This window comes from Dromiciops gliroides, chromosome 1 (assembly GCF_019393635.1).
Source record: "Dromiciops gliroides isolate mDroGli1 chromosome 1, mDroGli1.pri, whole genome shotgun sequence".
Lineage (NCBI taxonomy): Eukaryota > Metazoa > Chordata > Mammalia > Microbiotheria > Microbiotheriidae > Dromiciops > Dromiciops gliroides.
The window spans coordinates 25,377,192-25,401,059 of record NC_057861.1 but is presented as its reverse complement, the minus strand read 5'-3'; the positions used below and the strand labels follow the sequence as shown (position 1 = coordinate 25,401,059).

The window sequence follows — 23,868 nt, the reverse complement described above, 5'->3', positions numbered from 1 at the left end:
TTTTTGCCATTCTTTGTATCCTCAGCAAAAAACACAGTGCTTGGCACATTGTAGGCACTGAATAAACATTTGTTGACTTGATATGTTGATTGATTGACTGCAAGAGCTGTCTATGCCCTCTAACTTGGAGCACCCTGGGACCAAGCCCTAATTGGCCTATCCTAGTTACAGCTTTGGTGTTGAGATGCAGAAACACAGCTCAGGCTTCAGGGTAGATGAAGAAGATGGGAGTGGAAGGTGAGAGGAGAGGGAACCACGGAGCAGGTTGGGGGTTTTTTGGTGGGATTGGGACCTCTTTTTGGTGGTCGTTGGGTTTTTTGAGTTTTTGAAACAAAACAAAGAAGTCACATTTTTTGAATTGTGGTTTCAAATTACGGTCCAACTGCACAAGGGCCCAGTCTGAGGAAATCTTGCCAAAGGGACTTTCTGTCTCTCATCCAAGCCTCTTCTTTCATGTCTGCAATCACAGTCCCTTGCTCAGTCTTAGCTATTCTCACTCCACTCTGGCACCATGCCCACCCCATGGACAGAGTGGTACTGATGAGGAGACAGGGTTCGAGGTACCCCATGAGAGTACAGGAACTCAGCAGGCTGTATGCTGCTGGGGGACTGGAGGCTGGTCTGCGGTCCACACTGTCGAACCACAGGCTGATGGGGGACGGACGTCTGGTGCTGAAACATGCTCTCCCCGAGCTGGGGGGAGCCGTGATTGGCCACCCCAGCCAAGCGGGGCACCAAGGGCCCCGAAGTGAAGTGGGCCGAGAAATGCTGGTAGGGGAGTCTATCCACGGACTGCATGGCCGTCACCGTACAGCTACTGTAGGAAGGCATGGCAGGCCACGTGTTACAGCTTATGTCTTCCAGGCTGGGCACGGAGTCTGTGGGGGGAGCCGAGCTGGCATACATGCAGGCTTGGCGCTGGGCAGACTCAGTCCTGTAGGAGGGATTCAGCCCCTGCTGCTGGGAGTAGCTGGAGCGATAGAAGGGGTCCTCTTCACTGGGGGAGGTCTCCATGTAGGGCTTTTTGTAGGGATGCTCGGTGGTGGAACATTCCTCATCTGCTAAAAGACAAGAGAGTGAATACACTGAGGCCCATGAGCCGAGCAAAGGACAGTAACAGAGAGGTGGTAATAACGACCTCAGCATGGGCTGGTTGAGGGACAAGCAGAAGTATTCGGTGTTGATGAATGGACCACTGGCTTCTATGAGGAATGGATCTTGGGGGTCATCTGGTAGAACTTGCTCACTTTATAGAGGAGGATGAGGCCTGGAAAGGTTAAGCCACCCACAGATTGCAGAGCCACAATGGCAACAGAAGTCCATTTGTTTGTTAGGGAATTTGGGTTCTAATCCTCCCCTCTTGTCACAATGGTCATTTCCACTGTGTTATTCTGATCTGGGAAAGGTCATACCCACAGGTCATAGGATTTAGAGACCCCCTAATTCCAAAACTCCCATTTTACAGATGTGGAAACTGAGGCCCAAAGGGGCAAGCTAATAAGGATTCAGATCTGGAAGAGACCTTTAGAGGTCTTCTAGTCCAGTTGTACAGATGAGGAAACTGAGCCACAAAGTCATGCGTCCGAGGTCACTCAAGCCCATAAGCTACAGATTTAGAACTAGAAGGAATTTCAGAGGTACAGATAAAGAAATGGATGCACAAAGAGGGGAAATTGACTTATTTGAGCTCACAATAAAAGTGGATTAGAAGGGGGGCAGCTAGGTGGCGCAGTGGATAGAGCACCGGCCCTGGATTCAGGAGGACCTGAGTCCAAAACTGGCCTCAGACACTAAACACTTACTAGCTGTGTGACCCTGGGCAAGTCACTTAACCCCAATTGCCCCGCAAAAAAAAAAAAATGGATTAGGAGCCAAGTTTCCTAAAAAACAGTTGAGTATTTTGCTTTCAGTTCATTTGTTTTCCATTTTATTACTTGGGAATTAGAAGCTCTTCATGTATCAACAAGCATTGACGAAGCAGCCAAGATATCCCAGGCCCTATACTGGGCAACAGATATTCAAAAATAAAAGCAATTTTACTATCATAAAATTTAGAGTGGGAAGGAACCTTGAGGGACCAAGTAGTCCAATGCTTTCATTTAACAGATGAGAAAACTCAAGCTTTCTCTGGTATTTATAGCTCTTCCCCACTTGCTCCTCTCCTACCCTTCCAAGCTTCTTACATCTTTACCCTCATCCACACACTCGAGTCCAGCTTTCTCGGCCATGGCTCCATCTCTTCTATCCATGAGTTTGCATTCCATTTGATGCCTAGAACCCCCCTCCCCACTGATCTCTGCCTTTAGAACCTCTGGCTTCCAAGACTCCTGGCTGAAGTACCACCTTGAATCAAAAGGTCTTTCCTGATGCCTCCAAGCTGCTGGTACCAGGCTAAGTCAGATTGAGCGGCCTGCTATTAGCAAGTCCCCTCTGGTACCAGGATGCCAAAGCATCTTGATGAAAAATGCAATCTTCTGACAGTCAGGAGAAGAAAGGAGAGTAGAAGAGAGGAGAGGAGGGGAGGGGAGGAGGGGAGGGGAGAGGAGAGGAGAGGAGAGGAGAGGAGAGGAGAGGAGAGGAGAGGAGAGGAGAGGAGAGGAGAGGAGAGGAGAGGAGAGGAGAGGAGAGGAGAGGAGAGGAGAGGAGAGGAGAGGAGAGGAGAGGAGAGGAGAGGAGAGGAGAGGAGAGGAGAGGAGATCTGTAGCTTTGAATTTTTCCATTGTTGCTTGAGTTACAACCATCAAATTTTTCCATTTAACCAGGGCGTTTCCCCTTCTCAATAATAGGAAATACAGCTGCAGGGTACCCTTGGCAAGGAGGGGGGGAAAATACTACTCAAGAGTTTCTGATCCCCTTCCAAATTTTCTGCAAGTAAAAGAAAGAAAAATAAAAAGAGGCCAGGACACATTTTGGGAAAATCATAAAATTATCGATTCCTGTCTTTAATTCCCCAGAGATCAGATTCTGAACCTTAGCAGAATGAAATGGCAGCTCTCTCATTCAAACTGGCCATTGGCCATCTTCAAATCCCCTATGGTTTAAGAAAGAATTGGGACTTTGGGTCCATGGAAACTAAATTGGGGTATAATCTATTGAGATATATTTGCATCAATGGCTTATGACAGGAATCATGGGAAGAACACTAGATGCGTAGTCTGGAGGCATCTACAACCAATCCCATCTCCAACATTTGACATCTATGTATCAATATGAAAGTTGGGAATGTCAAACGCAAGACAGGGAATGTCAGAGCCAGGAGGAACCTTGGAACATGGGATGTCAAAGCCAGGAGGGGCCTTAGAACATGGGACATCAGAGCCGAAAAGGGCATTAGAATAGGGAATGTCAGTGCTGGGAGGGACCTAAGCACAGAAAAAGTTAGAGCTGAGAGGGGTCATAGAACAGGGAATGTCAGAGCTGGGAGGGGCCCAAAGACAAAACAATAATATTAAATCCTCTCCCTTGCCACCCAACAATCCTGAGAAGCTTAGACTAGAAGCTCCTGGAGGGCCTAGACTGTTGTTTGCCTTTCTTTGTATCCCCAGTGGTTAGCACGGTGTCTGACACATTTGTTGTTGTTTAGTCCTCGTCAATCACGTCCAACTCCTCATGACCCCATTTGGGGTTTTCTTGGCCAAGAGACTGGACTGGCTTTGCCATTTCCTTCTCCAGCTCATTTTATAAATGAGGAAGATGAAGCAAACAGGATTAAGTTCCTTGCCCAGGGTCACACAGCTAGTAAATGTCTGGGGCCAGATTTAAACTCATCAAGAGGAGTCTTTCTGATCTGAGACCTGGCACTCCATCCACTTTGCCACCCATCTGACATGTAGGAAGTACTTACAAATGCTGCTTAGCTGACTGAAGTACGTTATCCCCCCCCCATTTAATAGAAGAGGGAACTTAGAGGAGTTAAATGACTTGTCCAGGATCGAATCAAAACTGTACACTGGCAGCTTTTGGGGGGCAATGGATCTAGCATCAAGCATAAAGTGAGGAAGCCCTGAGTTCAAATCCAACCTCAGATACTTCCTAGTTGTATGATCCTGTAAAGTCACTTAACCTCCACTTGTCATAGTTTCCTCATCTTAAAAATGGGCATAATGATTAGCCTCCACCTCTAGGAGTTATTATTAGGATCAAATGAGATCATAATTGAAAACTGCTTAGCACCTGCCTGGCACATAGTAGGTACTATATACATATAAGTATTAAGCATTATATTTCTTAATAATTATTATTCTATTAATTATAATAATTAGTGTTTACAACCTCGGGAGGCACATAACATAGACATCATTATCTGAGTTTTACAGAGGAAGAAACTGAGACCCACGGATCTACCCCAAATCACCCGATTAGTAAATCGCAATCCTAGGCCAATGGTTTCATTTTGGATGCAAGGCTGCAATGATACAATGGAAAGGAAACTGGGAAATAAAGGATACTGGTATATAAAAATAGACATCAGGGAAATTCTTTAAAATAATTACTTAAATGTTCTTTAAAAATAACTTAGAAGGTTTACAGGGCACTTTATATACATTGTCTCATCTGATCTCCAAAACGGTCCTGTGGGGTAGGTGTTATTATCCTTCCCATTTTACAGATGTGGAAACTGAGGCTCGACTTGTTGTTTGTCCTTCATTCTCAAAGAGGACCATGACATCTGGGTGATGTCATGATTTGCAGTGACTTGGATTTAAGTGAGGGAGGGCTGTGCAAGGTCACCAGCCTCACTCTCTCCTCTAGAGCCATCTGGGTCCAGTGGCAAGATATACATCAGGATGACCGGAGATGGCCCTGGACGTTTAAAGCAATTGGTGTTAACTGACTTGCCCAGAGTCACACAACTAGTAAGTATCTGAGGTGAGCTTTGAACTCAGGTCCTCCCAACTTCAGGACCAGTGCTCTATGTACTGCACCACCCAGCTGTCCCTGGTTCAACTTGACTTGAAATTGAAACCCAATTCTCCTTGATTACAAGTTATAGTAGCATAGGATTACAGATTTAGAGCTAGAAGGGACTTTAAAAAGCCATCAAGTCCCATCCTCTCATTTTACAGATGAAGAATCGGAATCTGGAAGAGGTTAAGTGTCTTGCTTGCATTACCCAGCTAGTAAGTATCTGAGACAAGATTGGAATCCAGGTCTTTCTGATTGTTAGCCCATGCAATGTATCACTATGCTGAGAAGAAACAGACAAAAGGGAGAATGAATTTCAACCCCTTCATCCTACCTCATCCCAGGTTCCCCTTTTAAAAGCAAACTCAGTGACAGGCTCTTCACTCAGTTTCAGTGAAATTCTGCCTGCTGGCTGTCATTGTTTGATTCCTTAGGTGGGGGCAACGGTGGGGGGTGAGGGGATAAAGAGAGATCAAAACAAGGACAGGGCTGCTCTAACTCCCATTAGCCAGTGGAGGAGCCCAGGGGTGTCTCTCCCAGGCCCTGCCCCCCTGCTTGGCGTGGCATTGATAAAAGACCTTTTCCCGGCCGGCCGGCTCAATCCACTGGGAGACAGATAGGCAGGAGACAGTGGAGTCCAAACATAAGGGTTCCATCCATCGCTCTGGCCTGCTCCATCCCTTTCCCATCACAGGGGCCCCAGCTCAGGAGCTCATTGGCAAAAGAGATAGTTGTCTCCCCAGTGACAATGAAGGGAAATGAGATAATGGAGATGACTGGGGGTGGGGAAACCACCCAGGGAGACATCACTTGATGGGGGAGGGGGGGTTCCTAACTGGAAGGAAACTTCTGCTGATTCCTTATCACCTTACAACGTGGACACCCATGATGAATAGTCTACAGTTGTCTGGAGGCAAAGCAGGCGGAGATAGGCTGGAATGCTGCCTGTCCCTTCTCTGGGACAGGCGAGCCAGCGGGGTGAGAAGGTTAAGGTAGGCAGGGAGTTTGAGACACACTACCATGGGGCTGTCCGGCCACTTCAGCAGTGACCTCGATGTATCGGCAGGCCTTTGCCCGCCCACTGCTATCATAGGATCTTAGATACAGAATGGGAAGGAACCACTGGGTCCTTTACTTTTACAGATGGGGAAACTGGGACACAGAAAAGCAAAGTGACTTGCTCAAGATCACAGTGTCATAGTTTTAGAGGTGAAAGGGACTTTAGAGGTTATTGAGTATAATTTTTTTCCTTTTATAGGTGAGAAAACTTAGGCAGAGAGGTTAAATAACCCACCTAAAGCCCTAGAGGTAGTAAGAAGGCTCATAGTGAAATTTAACAATCTCTAGAAGTCAGTCTGAGTTGTTTCCAAGACTCTGATCTGTAACATTGGCCAATTTCCAAAGTGTAAATGCTCATGGTGAAATTTAACAACTGGCTGCCAGTTAGAGTTGGTCCCAACCCATCCATGATCAGAAGGCATTTAAATTATCTGACCCAGGGTCCTCTGACTCCGAACCCAGCAATCTTTCTCCTACCTGCCTCTCCTATCGTTAGCCAAAATCATGATACATCAGAAAGGCTTCGGGATTTGAGGTCACAGCACATGAACTTCATTCCCATCTCAGCCTCTAATTAATTAGCTGTGTGATTCTGATTGAGTTACTTAGACTCTCTGAACCTCAGTTTCCTTCTGATGAAAATGAGAAGTTTTAGGGGCAGCTAGGCACTCTTCCTGATTTCGAGTACAGCACTTTACCCCTTACTACACAGACAAGTCAAATGGATAGAAATGCCTATTAAGAATGTCCACCTTAGGGGCGGCTAGGTGGCGCAGGGATAAAGCACTGGCCCTGGAGTCAGGAGTACCTGAGTTCAAATCCGGCCTCAGACACTTAACACTTACTAGCTGTGTGACCCTGGGCAAGTCACTTAACCCCAATTGCCTCACTAAAAAAAATATATATATATATACCTAAAGAATGTCCACCTTAAGGGTCAGCGAGGTGGCACAGTGGATAGAGCACCGGCCCTGGATTCAGGAGGAGCTGAGTTCAAATCTGGCCTCAGGCACTTAACACTTACTAGCTGTGTGACCCTGGGCAAGTCACTTAACCCCAATTGCCTCACCAAAAAAAAAAAAAAAAGAATGTCCACCTTGGGAGCAGCTAGGTGGCACAGTAGATAAAGCACCAGTCCTGGATTCAGGAGGACCTGAGTTCAAAACCAGCCCCAGACACTTGACACTTATTGCCCCCACCAAAAAAAAAAGAGAGAGAGAGAGAGAGAGGTTTTACCTAAGAGCCCCTCAAGGGTACTTCCCAGCTCCAGGTCTGTAATCCTTTTAATAGTTAGGGGCTCTTAAATGAATCTTGGAGAAATCTTTCCCTAACGAGGACAGCAACTTCATAACCTCAAGTTTGCCTTCATCCATTAGGTATTCTAAGACTTCCAAATGCATTTAGAAGAATTTATTTACATGTGCGTTACTGTAAATATTTAATCTATAAAGGGCATGGATTTCTTTTTTCGATTCTTCCTCCCCCTTCTTTGGGTCTGGTATTAATTTAATCGACAGTGTTTTATAATTCAAACCTTGTGACTCTTCGTTGGGGCCCCCAGAGACCCCTATCTCCAGTCCCGAGTCTGGATGGGCCACAATAGAGTCTGGAACTCTAGACTGGGGGCTCCATGGCAGAGGGCATAAAAGACGGCACATTTAAAATGGGTCCCCTGTTGGTATCTTGGAAGGTCCATTTTATTGGGCTCATCTGCTGGGAGAAAGCCCTTACACCTCTGCTCTGTAGAACAACCCGACCAGTCGCTCAAAAAGGAGACTCAGAAATGTTTGTGGACATGTGTCAGGAGTAGATGTGCTGGGAACATTGCCAGGGAGGCCTTTCAAGTGATATTATTCAGGCTTTTGAAGCCTGGATAATTCAAATGTGCATCAGGTAAGCCGGGAAACTGGAAACAAGGCCTTGATCTGAGGGGGATCCCAGAGCCAGAACAGTCCCAGACAAACCAGGCTTTCCAAGGTGAGTGTAGGGGGTGGAAGGAGACGCATGGATTCCTCTGGAATCTGGATTCTAAGAGGAAAATCACACTTTAAACAAAGTCACTTGTTAGGGAGTTTGGGGGTGGGGGGGAGTGAAAACCACCAGCAGCGATTTGGGAGGCTGTGTGGGTTTCTCACATGGATGGAGAAATGACTCACTTTGGATATCGAAATAGTCAAGGCATGTAAGATTGGGTAGTTCTCTGGATCTGTGGTCAGCAGACTTGAGTTCAGTTTCTATCTCTGTTACCTTCTCTAGGCAGATAGATGGCCAGTGGATAGAGAGCTGGGCCTGGAGTCAAGAAAACCAGGGTTCAGTCTCTATCTCTATTACCCACTACAGGCAGCTGGATGGTTCAGAGGATAAAGAGCTTGGCCTGGAGTCAGGAAGACCTGGGATCAAATCCAGCCTCAGGCACTCACTAGCTGTGTGATTCTGGGCAAGTCACTTAACCTCTGTTTTCCTTGAAGACAACTAGGAGGCTCAGTGGGTTGAGAACTGGAAGATAACACCTCAGTAACCAGATGTCTTTGTATTCATTTCATTTTTTTTCCTTTTTTATCCTCAGGACAATACTGGCACACAGCAAGTGCTTAATAAATGCTTGTTGATTGACTAGTATTAACTAGCCAAAAATCTCATCTAACTTTTGGCTGTGATGGTAACTCAAAAATCTACACCAAACCCATCAACATGGATGAGGAAAGAGAAATAGAACCCCAGAAGAGATAGGGAGAGAAGATGCATCCCAGTGTCATGGGATAATAGATGGGAACAGGAAGGGAGAGAAGAGACAGGAAGGGCAATGGGGAGGAAGGTTGGTGGGGAGACAAGGCTTACCTTTTCTCTTGGTACAATGGTAAATCTGGCCATGCTCCTGGGACAGGGGGTATGGGTTGGGTGGGGGCAGCAGGTCCTGGGAGGTACTAGAGACACCATTCTCACACTGGTACTGGGACCCCAAGTTGGAAGAGGCTGAGAGAACTCTGGCCTCACCGCTGAAGGGGCTGTGGTTAGCAGCTACCTTCTGTCTCACCGTACTCCTGGGGACCACTGGGTACTCTTTACTGGAAAACACAAATATTGGGTTCACTTTAGAAACAGATTTGGCTCTTTGGTTTAGAAAATATAAACATATTACATATAAATAACATAGGTATAAAACAAATATTGAAAATATGAAAAAAAATAAAAGTGACTCAGACAGTGGCATCTTACAGCCTAGACCCTCCCCTTTCTTCCCAACTGAATACCTATTTGCATAATGTATTGGAGAGAGGGGTGCTGGACATGTTGCTGTTTGTCCTTCATTTTCAAAGAAGACCAGTGACAACAAGGTGATGTCTTGACTCATGGGCAAACTGGATTGAAGTGAGGAAGAGCTGCACAGAGTCATCAGCCTTACTCTCTCTTCCACAGTCATCAACGTCCAGTGGCAAGACAAAAATCAAGGTGATCGGCTATGGCCCCAGATGCAGTGGATGATCTTGGCGTCTTTAGAGACGTCTGACTGAGGTCTAAGCGCTCCACAGCTTCATCTGCCTTTGTGGCCACTGGAACAAATTGTTTGCGTCTTCCTAATCCACCACACACATGGATCGGGAAGGACCAGCACCCCTGGTGTGAGGGCTTACCAAGGCCTTTTCAGGACTGCTCATCCATCTTTGGTGTCCACCTTCACTCAGCTCTTGCCTGTGGCTCCAAGAATCTGCAGCATGCACAGTGGCCACAGCTTCATAAAACATCTCAGCAGATGGGCTAAACCAGATTGAGGGTAACCAAAGGGCCTCAAACTCACTGGTGAGTTGGGGGGGGGGTGTCTACCCATGCCCTTGAAGGAAGTTGATTCAGCTTTCTACAAGGCACAAGAAGTCAGGGGTTCAAATCTGCTCTCAGACACTTACTAGCTGTGTGACCCTGGGCAAGTCACTTAATTCTGTTTGCCTGTTTCCTCATCTGTAAAAGCAGCTGGAGAAGGAAATGTCAAACCACTCCAGTATCACTGCCCAGATGGGGTCATGAAGAGTCAGACATGACTTAACAGCAACAACAAAATTGGGATAATAACAGCATCTACCTCTCAGCATTGCTGTGAAGATCAAATGAGATCACACATGTAAAAAAGCGCTTTGCAAACCTCTCTAAATTCTAGCTATTACAGTTATCTTCTTTGTCCACAGTTGTTTGCATGTTGTGTGAGGTCCTTGAGGGCACGGACTGTTTGTTTGTTTTACCTTACCCTTTTATCACCAGGACTTAGCTATAGTGACCTCTTAAGTGCGTGGTGACTTGCTGACTTGCCCTGGTTGCCAAATAATTATTATTGTTTTCCACCACTTCTCAGGCTGAGGAACTCCATACCTTAATACATCAAATCATAATCTCTAAGGTGCCTTCCAGCTCTAACAGCCTAATGCCATTATTTTGCAGATGGGGATGCTAAGCCCCAGAAAAGGGCAGTGACTTGTTCAAGGCCACACAGGACATTTGATGAAGAGAAAGGAGCAGAACTGTCCACTATGTAAAATAGGACAGCACTTGATTTATTCTCAAATCTCCTTTCTCGAACTTGGGGAGGGGGAGGTCCCAGCTCTAACAGGGACTTATCAGGCAGGACCACGTTGTCCCTGCCTGGGCCTCTCCTAGCCCCTGAGCTCCTAGCTCCTGCTGAGGCCACCTCCAGCAGCCAGGGGAGATGTGTCCCCTGCCAAGTTTCCCTGAGGGCCCCTGGTTCTAAGGATGGGGAAGGGGATATTGGGGCCTGGGGAGAGCAGGGAGGTTACTCTGACCTAAAAGGCCAACAGCAAGGTCCCCACTAGTGGCAGTCTCTGAAGGAGCCCAAAAGGTATCTCTTATGGGGACAGCTCACTGATGTATCAGTACAAGGCTTCTTAAACTTTTTCCACTCTCGACCCCTTTTCACTCAAGAAGTTTTTATGCAACCCCAGGTATATAGGTATATAAAATAGATTTCTGGCAACTCCCATTCAGTTATGTGATCCAATATGGTATCGTGACACACAGGTTAAGAAGATAGGAGGTGGGGGCAGCTAGGTGGCACAGTGGATAAAGCACTGGCCCTGGATTCAGGAGTACCTGAGTTCAAATCTGACCTCAGACACTTGACACTTACTAGCTGTGTGACCCTGGACAAGTCACTTAACTCCAATTGCCGGAGGAGGAGGAGGAGGAGGAGGAGGAGGAGGAGGAGGACCAGAGACACTAATTAGTTGTGTAAGCCACTGGGCAAGTCACTTAGGGAGAAGGAAGAGGAGGAAGAGAAGGAGAAGGAGGAGGAGGAAAGAAAATATCTAATGGAAGCTGCACACTCTTTCTCATCCACATCTGGCCAGGACACCCTCCAGTCAAGTACTAGGGCCAGAGACAACCTTCAATATTTCAGAGAGCTAGGAGTCAGAGGCCTCAAATTCAGTTACTGCTATTGCTGCTGATACACTGAGTTACCTTAAGTGAGTCATTTTACCTTCTCCAAAATGGTTTCTTCCTCAGTCAAATGAGGTGACTGGATTAGGTGTTATTTAAAGACCCTTCTAGCTTTGACATTCTCTCTGCTAAGGCCCCTTCAACTGTTGACACACCTTGTTCTAAGGCCCCTCCCAGCCCTGACATTCCCTTTTCCAAGGCCCCATCCAGCTCAGACATTCTCTGTTCTAAGGCCCAGCCCTGGTCTGTTTTAAGGGCCTCCCCACTCTTCTATTCCCTGCTCATATAGTCTCTGCTCCTTTCTATTATTAACCCTATGCATTCTGTCACTCTGTGATTAAGACCTAACCAACAACCACTCCAAAACAAAACAAAACAAAACAAAAAAAACCTACCCTTTAGGGCTAGAAGTTTTAATGGAATGAATTTTGTTTAATAGGCCTCAGTCAGATGTGCCTCTAACTCCTACTTTTGTATTTTTTTCCATTACAGAGCTTGAACTACAAACACACACACACACACTCACACTCACTCACTCTTAGGGGCCAACGAACCTCTATGGCAATTGTGTTTGGCCTACTTAGTCACGGAATACAGAGTGTTGGTATTCCAGCAGAACTGAAGAGGAGGCGTGGGGGTGGGGCCTTCCTTTCTTTTTTAATATTGAGATGTTTATTTTTTTTAATTAAGGGAAAATAGCCTGAAAATGTTGGCCCCGAGATTTTACAAGGGACTATATCAGCAGGCTTCACGGAATTCTCAAAGTGCGAGGCAACATTGCCAAGCTCCAGAATTATGTTCTGCAAAGACCGAATCCTGTTTCTGATTATCAGCCTTCCCCTAAGCATAATGGCGATGGCATTATTACTCGTCCTTATATGGTACTTCTTTCCAAGGAGCTCCAAGCTCCTTCCCGGCACCTCCTCACTCATTAAGCTTTTCACAACCTGGCCTCTTTCTATTTCGCCAGTATTTTTAACCCTTTACTCCCTTCCACACCTTCAATGATGTGGCTATGCTGGCATCTCCCAGCACCCATCTCCATCAGTTCTGTATGTGTCTAGTATATACCTATTTATTTACATGTTGTCTCCCTCCTCCATCCCAATGTTCAGTCCTTGAGAACAGGGACTGTTCTTGCCTTTCTTTGTTATCCCAAGGCTTAGCACAGTGCCTGAAACTTAATAAATGCCTATTGATTAAGTCTTGGCGACCCTTATCTGAGCTGGAATGTGAGAGTGGTAATAACAACATCAATTTATAGATATCAAAATGGGGGCAGGGAGGGGCGGCTGGGTGGCGCAGTGGATAAAGCACCGGCCCTGGATTCAGGAGGACCTGAGTTCAAATCCGGCCTCAGACACTTGACACTTACTAGCTGTGTGACCCTGGGCAAGTCACTTAACCCCCATTGCCCCCCCAAAAAAATGGTAGCAGGGGGATGTGCATGGCAGTGGAGGGTCTCTAGCTGAGGCCAACTCTATACAACACAAAACAGGGTAAAAACTGAGAGGTTCTTTTTTAAACAACAGGATAGAGTTTTACTTTCTTTTCTTTTTGCAAAGGGTGGGGCAAAGGTTATCTATAGCAGACTACTACAGAGTAGGACTGAAACCAGAATGAAATATAACTGGGAAATGTTTAACAAAATAAATAAGAATATAATATAACCTAGATAATGTTAATTTGTGGTTTGCTAAGTCAACCTGTGGTCAGCAGAGATTCATTTCTATTTGTGTCTGATACCACTGGTCTCTGCAGCTAGGGAGCACAGTAGATAGAGAAAATGATCTTGGCCAAAAAAACCAAAAAAATGGGATCACAAAGAGTCAGACTGAATGACAATTTTTGTTGATTGATTGTTGACCATTGGTAGACACCATTTTTGGTAAGAAGAACAAAACGTTTGTACGCCAAAACTTTGCAGTCACTCATGGATACAACCATGGAGAGATGCATGCATCATGTGACTTGATAAGCATCTTAAGCAGCCACACTTTTCACACTAATGGAAATTACAGAATCAGAGGGTTAGGGAGTTGGAAAGGTCCTAGGTGGCCATCTTATCCAACTCATCCATACATAAAAGGAATCTCACTATAACCTACCTGCAAAGGTAATTGTCAAGCTTCTTCTTGGAGACTTCCAACAAGAGGGAACCCATCACCTCTCAAGTTAGCTCATTCCATTGTGGGAGCAGCTACTTGGTAGGAAGTTGTTTTTCCCCCCTGCCTCTGACATTTAGCCTAAATCTTCCTCTTTGGAAATTCCTCCCATTGTTCCTGGTTCTTCCCTCTGGGGCCAATGAAGACAAATTTAACCCTGCCTCTCATATCACAGCTTTCAGAAAATGGAAGAGAACTCTCCTGTGCCCCTGGGTCTCCTCTTCTCTAGGCTAGAAATACCCAGTTAATTCAACTGATCCTTTTTTAACTTGGAGACAGGATTCCTCCTATGGACACAATTTCAACAAACTATGAAGAGAAGAAACATGGTATGGTGACTAAAGCCTGTTGGGCTTATCGTCAAGAAGACATGGGTTCTGGGGCAGCTGGGTGGCAAAGTGGATAAAGCACTGGCTCTGGATTCAGGAGGACCTGAGTTCAAATCTGGCCTTAGACACTTGACACTTACTAGCTGTGTGACCCTGGGCAAGTCACTTAACCCTCATTGCCCTGCAAAAAAAAAAAAAAAGGAAAAAGACTGATTTAAATGTCTTAAAATCCCCGAGACTCAGTTTCCTCATCTGTAACATGAGGCTAATGTCTCTAGCACCTACCCATTAGGGATGTTCTGGGACTCAATCAACCAGCATTTATTAGGCACCTTTTGTTATTGTTATTCAGTCATTTCAGTCGTGTCCTATTCTTCATGAAGCCATTTGGGGTCTTCTTTTTTTTTTTTTTTGGTGAGGCAATTGGGGTTAAGTGACTTGCCCAGGGTCACACAGCTAGTAAGTATTAAGTGTCTGAGGCCGGATTTGAACTCAGGTACTCCTGAATCCAGGGCCAGTGCTCCATCCACTGCACCATGTAGCTGCCCCAATTTGGGGTCTTCTTGGCAAAGATACTGGAGTGGTTTGCCTTTTCCTTCTCTAAGTCTTCTTACAGATAAAGAAAGTGAGGCAAACAGAATAAAGTGACTTGTCCAGGGTTACACAGCTAGTGTCCGAGGTGAGATATGAACTCAGGTTTTCCTGACTCCAGGCCCTGCTCTCTCCACTGTGCTGCTTAGCTGCCCCAATCAATCAGTAGGCATGTATTAAGTGCAAAGAGCATTGCAAATATTATCTCATTTGATTTTCACAAGCACCTTGGGAAGGAGGTGCAACAATTATCCCCCTTTTAAAGATGATGAAACTGAGGCAAACAGAGTTAAGTGGCTTGTCCAGGCTAGCTAGTAAGTGTCTGAGGCCCTATAAAATACCTACTTTGTCGGATACCATGCCCCAGTACAGGTGAGAATACAGAGACAAAAATGAGACTATCCTCTTCCTCAAAAAACTCACATTCTGTCCAAGAAGATAATACAATAATGTAAAATAAATACAAGGTTTGGTTGGTTGGTTTTTTGTTTGTTTGTTTGGTTGGTTTTTATTGGAAGATCAGCAAAGGTTTTTTTATGGGCGATGGCACCCAAGCTGAGCATTGAAAGAAGCTGGGAATCCCCACATGTGGAAGCAAGGAGGGGATATGTTCCCAGCAAGGGGTACAGCCTATGCAAACATTTAGAAACAAGAGACAGGGGCTATCATTTTTCAAGTGAGATCATATATACAAAGAACCGTGGAAATATAAGTTGTTATCGGTGCCTGAATTCAATTCTACCAGGCAAAGTGAAGATTGACTAGTTGGAGATCCCTAGTGGACACAAAACCCAATAATGGCTTGGGCTGCTATTCCCACAAGCCCATTGGGTCCTCCACTGCACACAATGTAGAGATTCAGTTCAGGCTAGAGACCAAGAATCTAACTCCTGGCCCAGGATCAAGCCCGTTAGATGCCCTCTGCTCACCTTGAGCGGGGCTCCTCGACTTGGCCCCCTTTCTGCATTCTGTCTTGCATGAGCGAACCCACTGAATGCTGCCATTGTCGAGAGGGTTCAAGGTTGTAAAACCTTACAAGGGAATATTGAAACCCCCAGCACAAGCGCCTGCCCAGCCTGCCGACTAACGAAGGGCCCGTCTTCTCTGTTTAGACCACAGTGCCTGAATTGGCCATTCATGGCAGCAGGTGGCAGGGGGCTGGCAAGCCTCCCCCTTGGCAATTACCTTACCCAGTGCTTGGCAGGTTTTTCCAAACTAATAGAGAAGCCAGCCGGAGTGAACCAAGAGACCATAAACCCCTATTCCAGCCAATCAAGTAAGTCCTCTGACTAGCCATTTATTCAATAAGGTTTTTTTTTAAGGGGAGGGGGAGCTGCCTCTAAGGCCCCTAGTGATCCTACCCACCTTATTAACTTGCTAATACATTAGGGGCGTTATTCTCATCCGGCATGTGTACCCAGCAGCTGGGGCTGGCATAGGGAATCCCAAGTCAGGGATTTGGTCCCATGTAAATAATAAATAATCACACAGGTCTTTATTTTTACAAAGTGATTTACAATTGGTTTTACTACTCAATCTTCACCAATAACCTGGGGAGATGGATTAGCAGTCATTAGGATTTGTCTGCCCCGCTTTGAGCAGTTAAGAAAACAAGAATATAGGGAGGTTATATTAACTTCCCACAGTTACCCAGCAAGCCCCCAAATTAGAGTCCACAGCCGTGGCTGGGCCTACCTGAGGGTAGCTTCCTGCATGATAAGGGCAACCGGAGGCCGCTCCCAGCTGTGCCCCTCACAGACACCCCAAAATATCACCCCAAAAGCCCTATCATCGGGCTTGGAATTCTTAGAATATGTCACTTCTATGAGATAAAAATGTCGAACATCAGAGCTAGGAAGCATAATCAAATGTTTGCACCAGAGGGGGCCTGGGAATGTCAGCTGGAAAGGGCCTTGGGAAATGGAATGCCCGAGCTTAAAGAAATCAGACTTCTGAGCTAGGAAACATTTTAAAGCGTGGAATATCAGGGCTTCGAGTAAGCTTATAATACAAAATGTCAGGAAGCAAGTACATCTTAGAGGATGTGTTGTCTGAGCTAGGAGGAATCTTAGAACGCAGAATAGCAGGATATGAGAAAAATCTTAGAGCAGAGAATAGCAGAACAGGGCAGGGCCTTAGAACAGGGAATGTCAGAGCTGGGAGGGACCTTAGACCAGGGAATGTCAGAATTGGGAGGGACCTTAGAACAAGGAATGTCAGAACTGGGAGGGGCCTTAGAACAGGGAATGTCAGAATTGGGAGGGGCCTTAGAACAAGGAATGTCAGAGCTGGGAGGGGTCTTAGAACAGGGAATGTCAGAGCTAGGAGAGGCCTTAGAACAGGGAATGTCAGAGCTGGGAAAGGGACCTTAGAACAAGGAATGTCAGAGCTGGGAGGGGTCTTAGAACAGGGAATGTCAGAGCTGGGAGGGGCCTTAGGCACCAACCTCCTCATTTTTCAGAGTAGGATACAAGGACAAGAGCAGAGAAGAGCCTTCCCAAGGCCAGCGATTTATGGACCTGCCACTCATGAAGTAGGTTTTCCACACAGAAAATACTGTGGCAGGAAGGCCCACTCTATTAAACAGGGTCTGAGTCAGTGAGGTTAGAGTGGGTTAGGCTGAGCTACCTAGAATCTTCAAATGCAGTGATGATCTTAGGGCCACCCTTATGAAAAACAAGTCTGTCTGGCCAAGGGGGATAAATTAGCTTTAAGGCTAAAACCCCCTCCCACCCATGGCTCTAGTCTCTGCAACAAGGACAGATGGATGGACACAGGTCAGCCTCTTATTAACCTAGTGAGACAGATCAAGCTATCTGGACATAAGCAACTGAGCTTGTCCCAGTTGGGCTGGGAAGACTCAAGTCCCCAACACCATCATCCCTCCTGTTGTTCAGACTTTCCACTAGCCAAGGCAGACCACCCAGCTCCAGGAATCAACTCTTGCTAAAGGCATCCTCAACCCACTAAGCAAGGGTGGAGATGATGGGAGAAGGAAGAAAGGTCAGTCCACCTGACTGATGGGCCCTGACTTCCACAAAAGGAACTACCAGGGAACCCACTTACTTTGATCTCTGAGTGTTCGCAGCTCTTATAAGACAGGTGGTGGACTATGGGTGTGGAAGGCCTATGTGTGGAATTGCTTGGCATAACTACTTCATTGCTACATCAGAGGATTTTATCAGGGTATATTATTGTGGGGTATATTGTTGTGTGTATGAATATACATGCAAATATATTTATATATACATATAAATGTATGTGTGCATGCAAGTATATATGTGTAAATATAGTATATAAATAATTGTATGTATATGTGCATATAAATGTATATTAAAATAGTTTATAAATATATATTCATATATAAAAGGACTGTGGATATATAGACATAAATATGTGTGTTAATATATTATATATAAATGTGTGTTCATATATAAATGTATATGTGCATGCATGTGTGTATCTATAAAGATATATGTAAATATATTTTACAAATATATATATATGTGTGTGTGTGTGTATATGTGTAGCTGCTTTTTACTTTTGTAACACAGTCTCTGCTTGCTAGCACACTCTAGATATTTAATAAATATTTCTTATGATGAAAGGCCAGCTCATTGTTATGTAGAGTTCCTCTGAGTGTAGAGAGAATTATAAATGAGAACATGCTGACTTTTTCCTTTCTTTCTTTTTTTTTTTTTTTAACAGAAGCTGTGAAACAGCCTGATGTAGGGGAATGACACTGTTTCTTGCTGGATTCTCTAACTTTGTCTCCCTCACTTACTACTAGCATGACTTTGAACAAGTCCCTTTCTCACTCCTGGCCTCAGTTTCCCCTTTGATAAAATGAGGGGGCAGAATGAGATGGTCTTTGCCAGCTCTCAATCCTATACTCATTAATAACAATTAGTACCCTTAATGGTTGGCATTATGTAGCATTAGCACCTGAAGGATTCTCAAGCACCTGACATACTCAAGTCCAGAGAGGTAAGGAGAACAGGCATGGTGACCCTCCGACTTTAAAGATAAGGTAGCTGAGGTTCAAGGAAGAGAAGGGAGCAGACCGAGCCAGTTGTTAGCAGAGGCAGGATCTCATGATAGCCCTGAGCTCAGCACCCTCACTCACTCAAGGAATGCTTGGAGAAGGAGGGGAAAGAAAAGGGGAAGAGAAGGGAGAAGAGAAAAGGGGAAGGGAGAGGAAAAAAAAGGAAGAGGAGGGAGGGAAAAGGAAGATGAAGAGTAGGAATGGAAGAAGAAGAGGAGAGGAGAAAAGAAGAGAGGCAAAGAGTGAGGAAGGAAGGAGAAGAGAGGAGAGGGGAGGGGAGGGGAGGGGAGAAAGACTAGGAGGAGGGAGTTGACCTGTACAATAGATGGGTTTACCCAAATGACCCATTCTACCAGAAGTGCTTGCTCTCGACCAATCAGCCAACAGGTATGCATTAGGCACCTCCCGTCCTGTGGTAGATGGTGGGGATAAAAACAGAAAAAGCCAGACAGGCCACACACTGAAGGAGCTGCCCTTCTATTGAAGAAGCATGTGATACATAAACAAATGAGAAGAAACATGATAGTCGGAGGAGGAGGAGGAGATAGAGGAAGAAGAGAAGAGCAGGAGGAGGAAGAGGAAGACAAGGAAGAGGAAGACAAGGAGGAGGAAGACAAGGAGGAGTACACTAACCGCCTGAGGGAATCAGAAAGGCTTCTGTAGGAAGTGCTACATGAGATGGGCCTTGGAGGAGGCTGGGAATTCGAAGAGGCTAGGTCTAGTAAGTCCCCAAATCTTACTAATCTGTACTAAAGGAGGAGAGAAGCTTCTGGGAAAGGAACGGAGAAACAGGGGCACAATAGTCCTAGCAAAGGACGATCCATAAACTCCTTGCTAATGACTAGGGTTGGCAGGAGGTGGGGGAAGAGCATGCAAGGGGAGGCTTTACCTTGCTAAGTGTGCTTGGCTTGGTCTAATAGGAAAACCAATCTGTTTCCCATAAGCATGCACCAGATGTGTCTGTGCTTGCGGGGAAGGAGTCCCTAGAAGTATGCTGGGTAATGGAGGGGATTGCTATGGAAAAAAACTTCATAACCCACAAATAATGCCTATGAGTGAGCCCTTCCCCCACGTTCTCTTCTCCTGGGCATAGGATGAGAGGCAGCATATTACAATAGAAAGAGCAGTGAATTGGGAATCTAGGGACCTCGATTCTGTACCACCTTCTGTGACATCAGACAAGTTCTGTCACTTCTCTGGGTTTGTTCGTTTAGAAAAGGAAGAGGTTGGCTCGGATGCCCCCTGAGGTCCCTGCCAGCTCAAGATCTTGGATTCTATTGTTGGAGAAACCCTACCTTCTCCACTTTGCCACCCCTCAACTGACCCCCGATCTATACAGGAAAGGAAAACACAGTCTCGTCTGTTGACAAAGTGTTCATCTTTGGAGTCCTGGCCATTATCTCTGCAAGCCTCCCCAAAGCCGTGTCTACACCTGGCTCTTCCTTACAACCTCCTTCATCTGAGGAAACTTTGGTCCATCACTTCCAAGGGGAATTTCAAGCTGAGGTGACACTTGGGGGGGGAGGATGACAGCTTTTTTCTGCTGGCTTTAAGACTAATGCAGTTATAGAAGCAATATGATGTACTGGATAGGACACTGAACATGGGGTTAGGAAGATATGAGTTCAAATCCCACCTCAAAAACATTCTAAGGGCATCAGTCCATCAATAAACATTGATTAGGCTCCTACTATGTGCCAGGCATCATGCTAAGCCCTGGCTCCAGACCCAGAGGAAGGACCTAGAATAAATTCTCTCTTCTGACACCAGCTGTGTTACCCTGAGCAACTCACTTAACCTTTCTGTGTCTCAGTTTTTTCATCTGGAAAATGAAGCAGACTCATTTTAGTTTTAATCCTATGAAGTCGGTTGTGTGAGGAAGGGTTTCTCACAAGCCAGGGAGCTCCTGAGAAGCCAGTGCCAAAACGATGGATGAAAATCTTTGGAAATGACTGCCCAGCCAAGCTCCCAGTTCCAAGCCATCTGTAGAGACACTGAAACCAGAAGTGGAGGGGACCCATGGTTGGGAGAGTTGGAGTAGCAGAAGCAAAGGGAAGGGTCAAGACTTGGGTCCAAGGATGGATCCAGACTTGTGATTCTCATCTATAATTCGCATGGACACCATGAGATCAGAGGCTCAGGTCCTCTCATCTGGGACTTCCTTTTCTCATTTCTCCTTCCCCTCCCCAGTCCTTCACCCCAGATGGGCTCAAAACCAAGTCTATATATTTCATGACTTTGAGATGGTCAGGATACCTAAGCCAATTCAACTGTTCCTAAGTTTAGATTTTAAAGTGACCTGAGAGGCCAGCTAATTCAACCGCTCCTCCTTCATTTTACAGATCAGAAAACTGAAGCCTGGAAAAAAGGAAGGGACTTGCCCAAGGTCACACTGCAAGTAAAAGTCACAGGTGAGACCTGAACCCAGGTCCTCCAACATAAAGGTCAGTACCTCCCTCCACTGGATTCCACTTCAAAAGAGAATCCACTCAACACCTATTATGATCTGTAAGGTACCATGTTGGGCTTAAAAAGACAAAACCAAGAAAACAACATTCCAACAGTTCCTTCCCTCAAGAAGCTGATATTCTCCTGAGGTCAAACTGAGGTAATTTAAGCAACATTGATTATCTTTCCAAAATTCACTGACAAGACAATCTAGTCTGACCCCCTTCATTTGCAGGTAAAGGAACAGAGGCTGAGAAAGGGGAAGTATTAGTGGCTTGTAGAAAGGATTTGCTTTCAGGCACGGGCTGAGCCAAATGTGCTTTCCACCCCTAAAATTCTACCATTGTTATGACTTTCCCAAGGTCATTCATTCATTCATTTCTTAAGGACCTACCAGCCCTATGCTCAGAATAGAAAGACAAAAATGAATCGGTCACAGGATCTAGAGTTGGAGGGGACCTCAGAGGCCATCTCAGTCCAGACTTCTTGTTTTACAGATAAGGAAACTGAGGCACAGAGAGGCTAAGTGTCCCCACAGGTACACAAGTAGTAAAGATCAGGGGTAAGACTTGAACCCAGGTTCTCTGGCTTCCAGATCCAAGGCACTTGCATGCTTTATCATGCTGCCTATCTATATCTACCTATGTATCTACCTACTTATCTAGCTGTCTATATCTACATGTATATCCATATCTATATCTATCAATCTATATCTACATCTATATCTATATCCATCCATCCATCCACCCACCCATCTATCCTTCCATCCATCCATCCATCCATCCATCCATCCATCCATCCATCCATCCATCCACCCATCCAAACACCCACTCATCCATCCATCCATCCACCCACCTATCCATCCATCCATCTACCCGCCCACCTACCCACCCACCCATCCATCCATCCATCCATCCATCCATCCATCCATCCATCCATCCATCCATCCACCCATCCAAACACCCACTCATCCATCCATCCATCCGCCCACCTATCCATCCACCCACCTATCCATCCATCCATCTACCCACCCACCCACCCACCCACCCATCCATCCATCCACCCATCCATCCATCCATCAATCTATCTAGGTTCTATCCTTAAGGGGCTTACATGGTATTGGGTAAGGTGAAAGGGCACAGAATAAGAACAGTTCTGAGAATCAAACATGGGTTCTCCCATTACACATCTGATGGTGGTCTCTCCACCACCTCACTTTACTCCTCCTTGCCCCTTTCGCCCCCTGGGCCTGCTCCCCATGACACCTCCTCACCGTGACACATGGTCATGTTGGTGGGGAGGTGAGGCAGGGGAGGTAACATGATCTGCCTCCAGCCTATCTCCAGCCATAGCAAGAGGGACCCTCTCAGAACACTCTTCCTTCCCTCCCAAGCTAAGAACAGGATTTTGTTTGGTAAAGGCTTACTCACTATGGTGACGAGGACTGTAAAAATAACTGATGGACAGAATGGAATTTTGCTCAGCCTAACAGGAAGGACAGGGTCCTCTGAGCCTTGGGGAGCAGACAATTTGCCATCTCTCCTTCACGCTGAGATGGTGGTTCTGGCCATGCTGCCAGAAAGACAACCCTCCCCCACCAGTAACCCAGGACCCATTTTTAGACCATGACAAACACTAGGATAGGAACTACTGTGATTTCATTGATGCAGGGAAGTCCCAAATGAACAGTTCCCTGGACCAATGCAGATAGACACTGTCTCTGTATTTTATAGCGAGAGAGAGTGACCTAGAATCCTTGGAGGTGAAGTGACAGTCCAGCCCACAAAGCCATCCAGGTACGGATTCAAGCCAGGTTTTCCTGGCTTCAAAGTTAATTAAAGGGCAGCTAGGTGGCAAAGTGGATAGAGCACTGGTCCTGGAGTCAGAAGGTCCTGAGTTCAAATCTGGTCTCAGACACTTACTAGCTGTGTGACCCTGGGCAAGTCACCTAACCCAGATTGCCTCAAAAAATATAAAAGGAAGAGAGAGAAGGAGACAGGAAGCAAGGAAGGGAGGAAGGAAGAAAGGAAGGGAGAGAGAGAGAAAGGAAAGGAGGAAGGAAGAAAGAAAGAAAGAAAGAAAGAAAGAAAGAAAGAAAGAAAGAAAGAAAGAAAGAAAGAAAGAAAGAAAGAAAGAAAGAAAGAAAGAAAGAAAGAAAGAAAGAAAGAAAGAAAGAAAACCCCAAAGGTTGATAACTAGCATTTACAAAATAGCCTCAAGGATTTAAAACACCTTACATGATTTATCTCATTTGAGCTGCACAGCAAACCTCTGAGAAAAGGTATTGTTGCCCTTATGTTACAGAAACTTAAGATTTGTAGAGATTAAGTGACTTGCCCAGTGTCACACTGTTAGCATCCGAAGTCAGATTCAGAGCCAGGTCTTTTTGATTCATAGTCACTTCCTGATTCCTGAGCTACAAACCACATTGCCTCTCCAAGGGAAAGATGTCATCTAGGTGGGGTGGAGGGAATCCTCCTAGAATCAAAGAATCCTTTGTAAAATCACAAAGCCTGCTCTCTTTCTCTGTCTCTTTCTGTCTGTCTCTGTCTGTCTGTCTGTCTCTCTCAATCTGTCTGTCTGTCTCTCTCCCTATCTCTTTCTGTGTCTGTCTGTGTCTCTGTGTCTCTGTCTTTCTGTCTGTGTCTCTCTGTCTCTGTGTCTCTCTGTCTCTCTCCCTTTCTGTCTCTGTCTCTGTCTTTGTCTCTCTCTGTCTCTCTCTGTGTGTCTGTCTGTCTGTCTGTCTCTCTCTTTCTCTCTCCCCTCTGCCTCCCCCTACCTCCTATACTCCTAATCATCTCTCCCTCTCTTTCTACCTCTCCTCTCTCCCCTTCTTTTTACTCCCTATATGCCCCCTTCACTGGGAGACACAGACACATTGTCA

General features: G+C 45.7%; 1 protein-coding gene across 1 annotated transcript in view; it reads right to left on the bottom strand.

The window, feature by feature from the left end:
- Window positions 1-483: 483 nt before the first annotated feature.
- TBX5 (T-box transcription factor 5) overlaps window positions 484-23,868 on the bottom strand; it is a 48,480-nt gene continuing 25,095 nt past the window's right edge. Inside the window, exons 7-8 of the mRNA XM_043978317.1 lie at window positions 8,803-9,029; window positions 484-1,058 (exon numbers count right to left, since the gene is read on the bottom strand). Of these exons, the coding sequence (XP_043834252.1) occupies window positions 484-1,058; window positions 8,803-9,029 (802 nt within the window). The remainder of the gene's footprint in view (window positions 1,059-8,802; window positions 9,030-23,868) is intronic.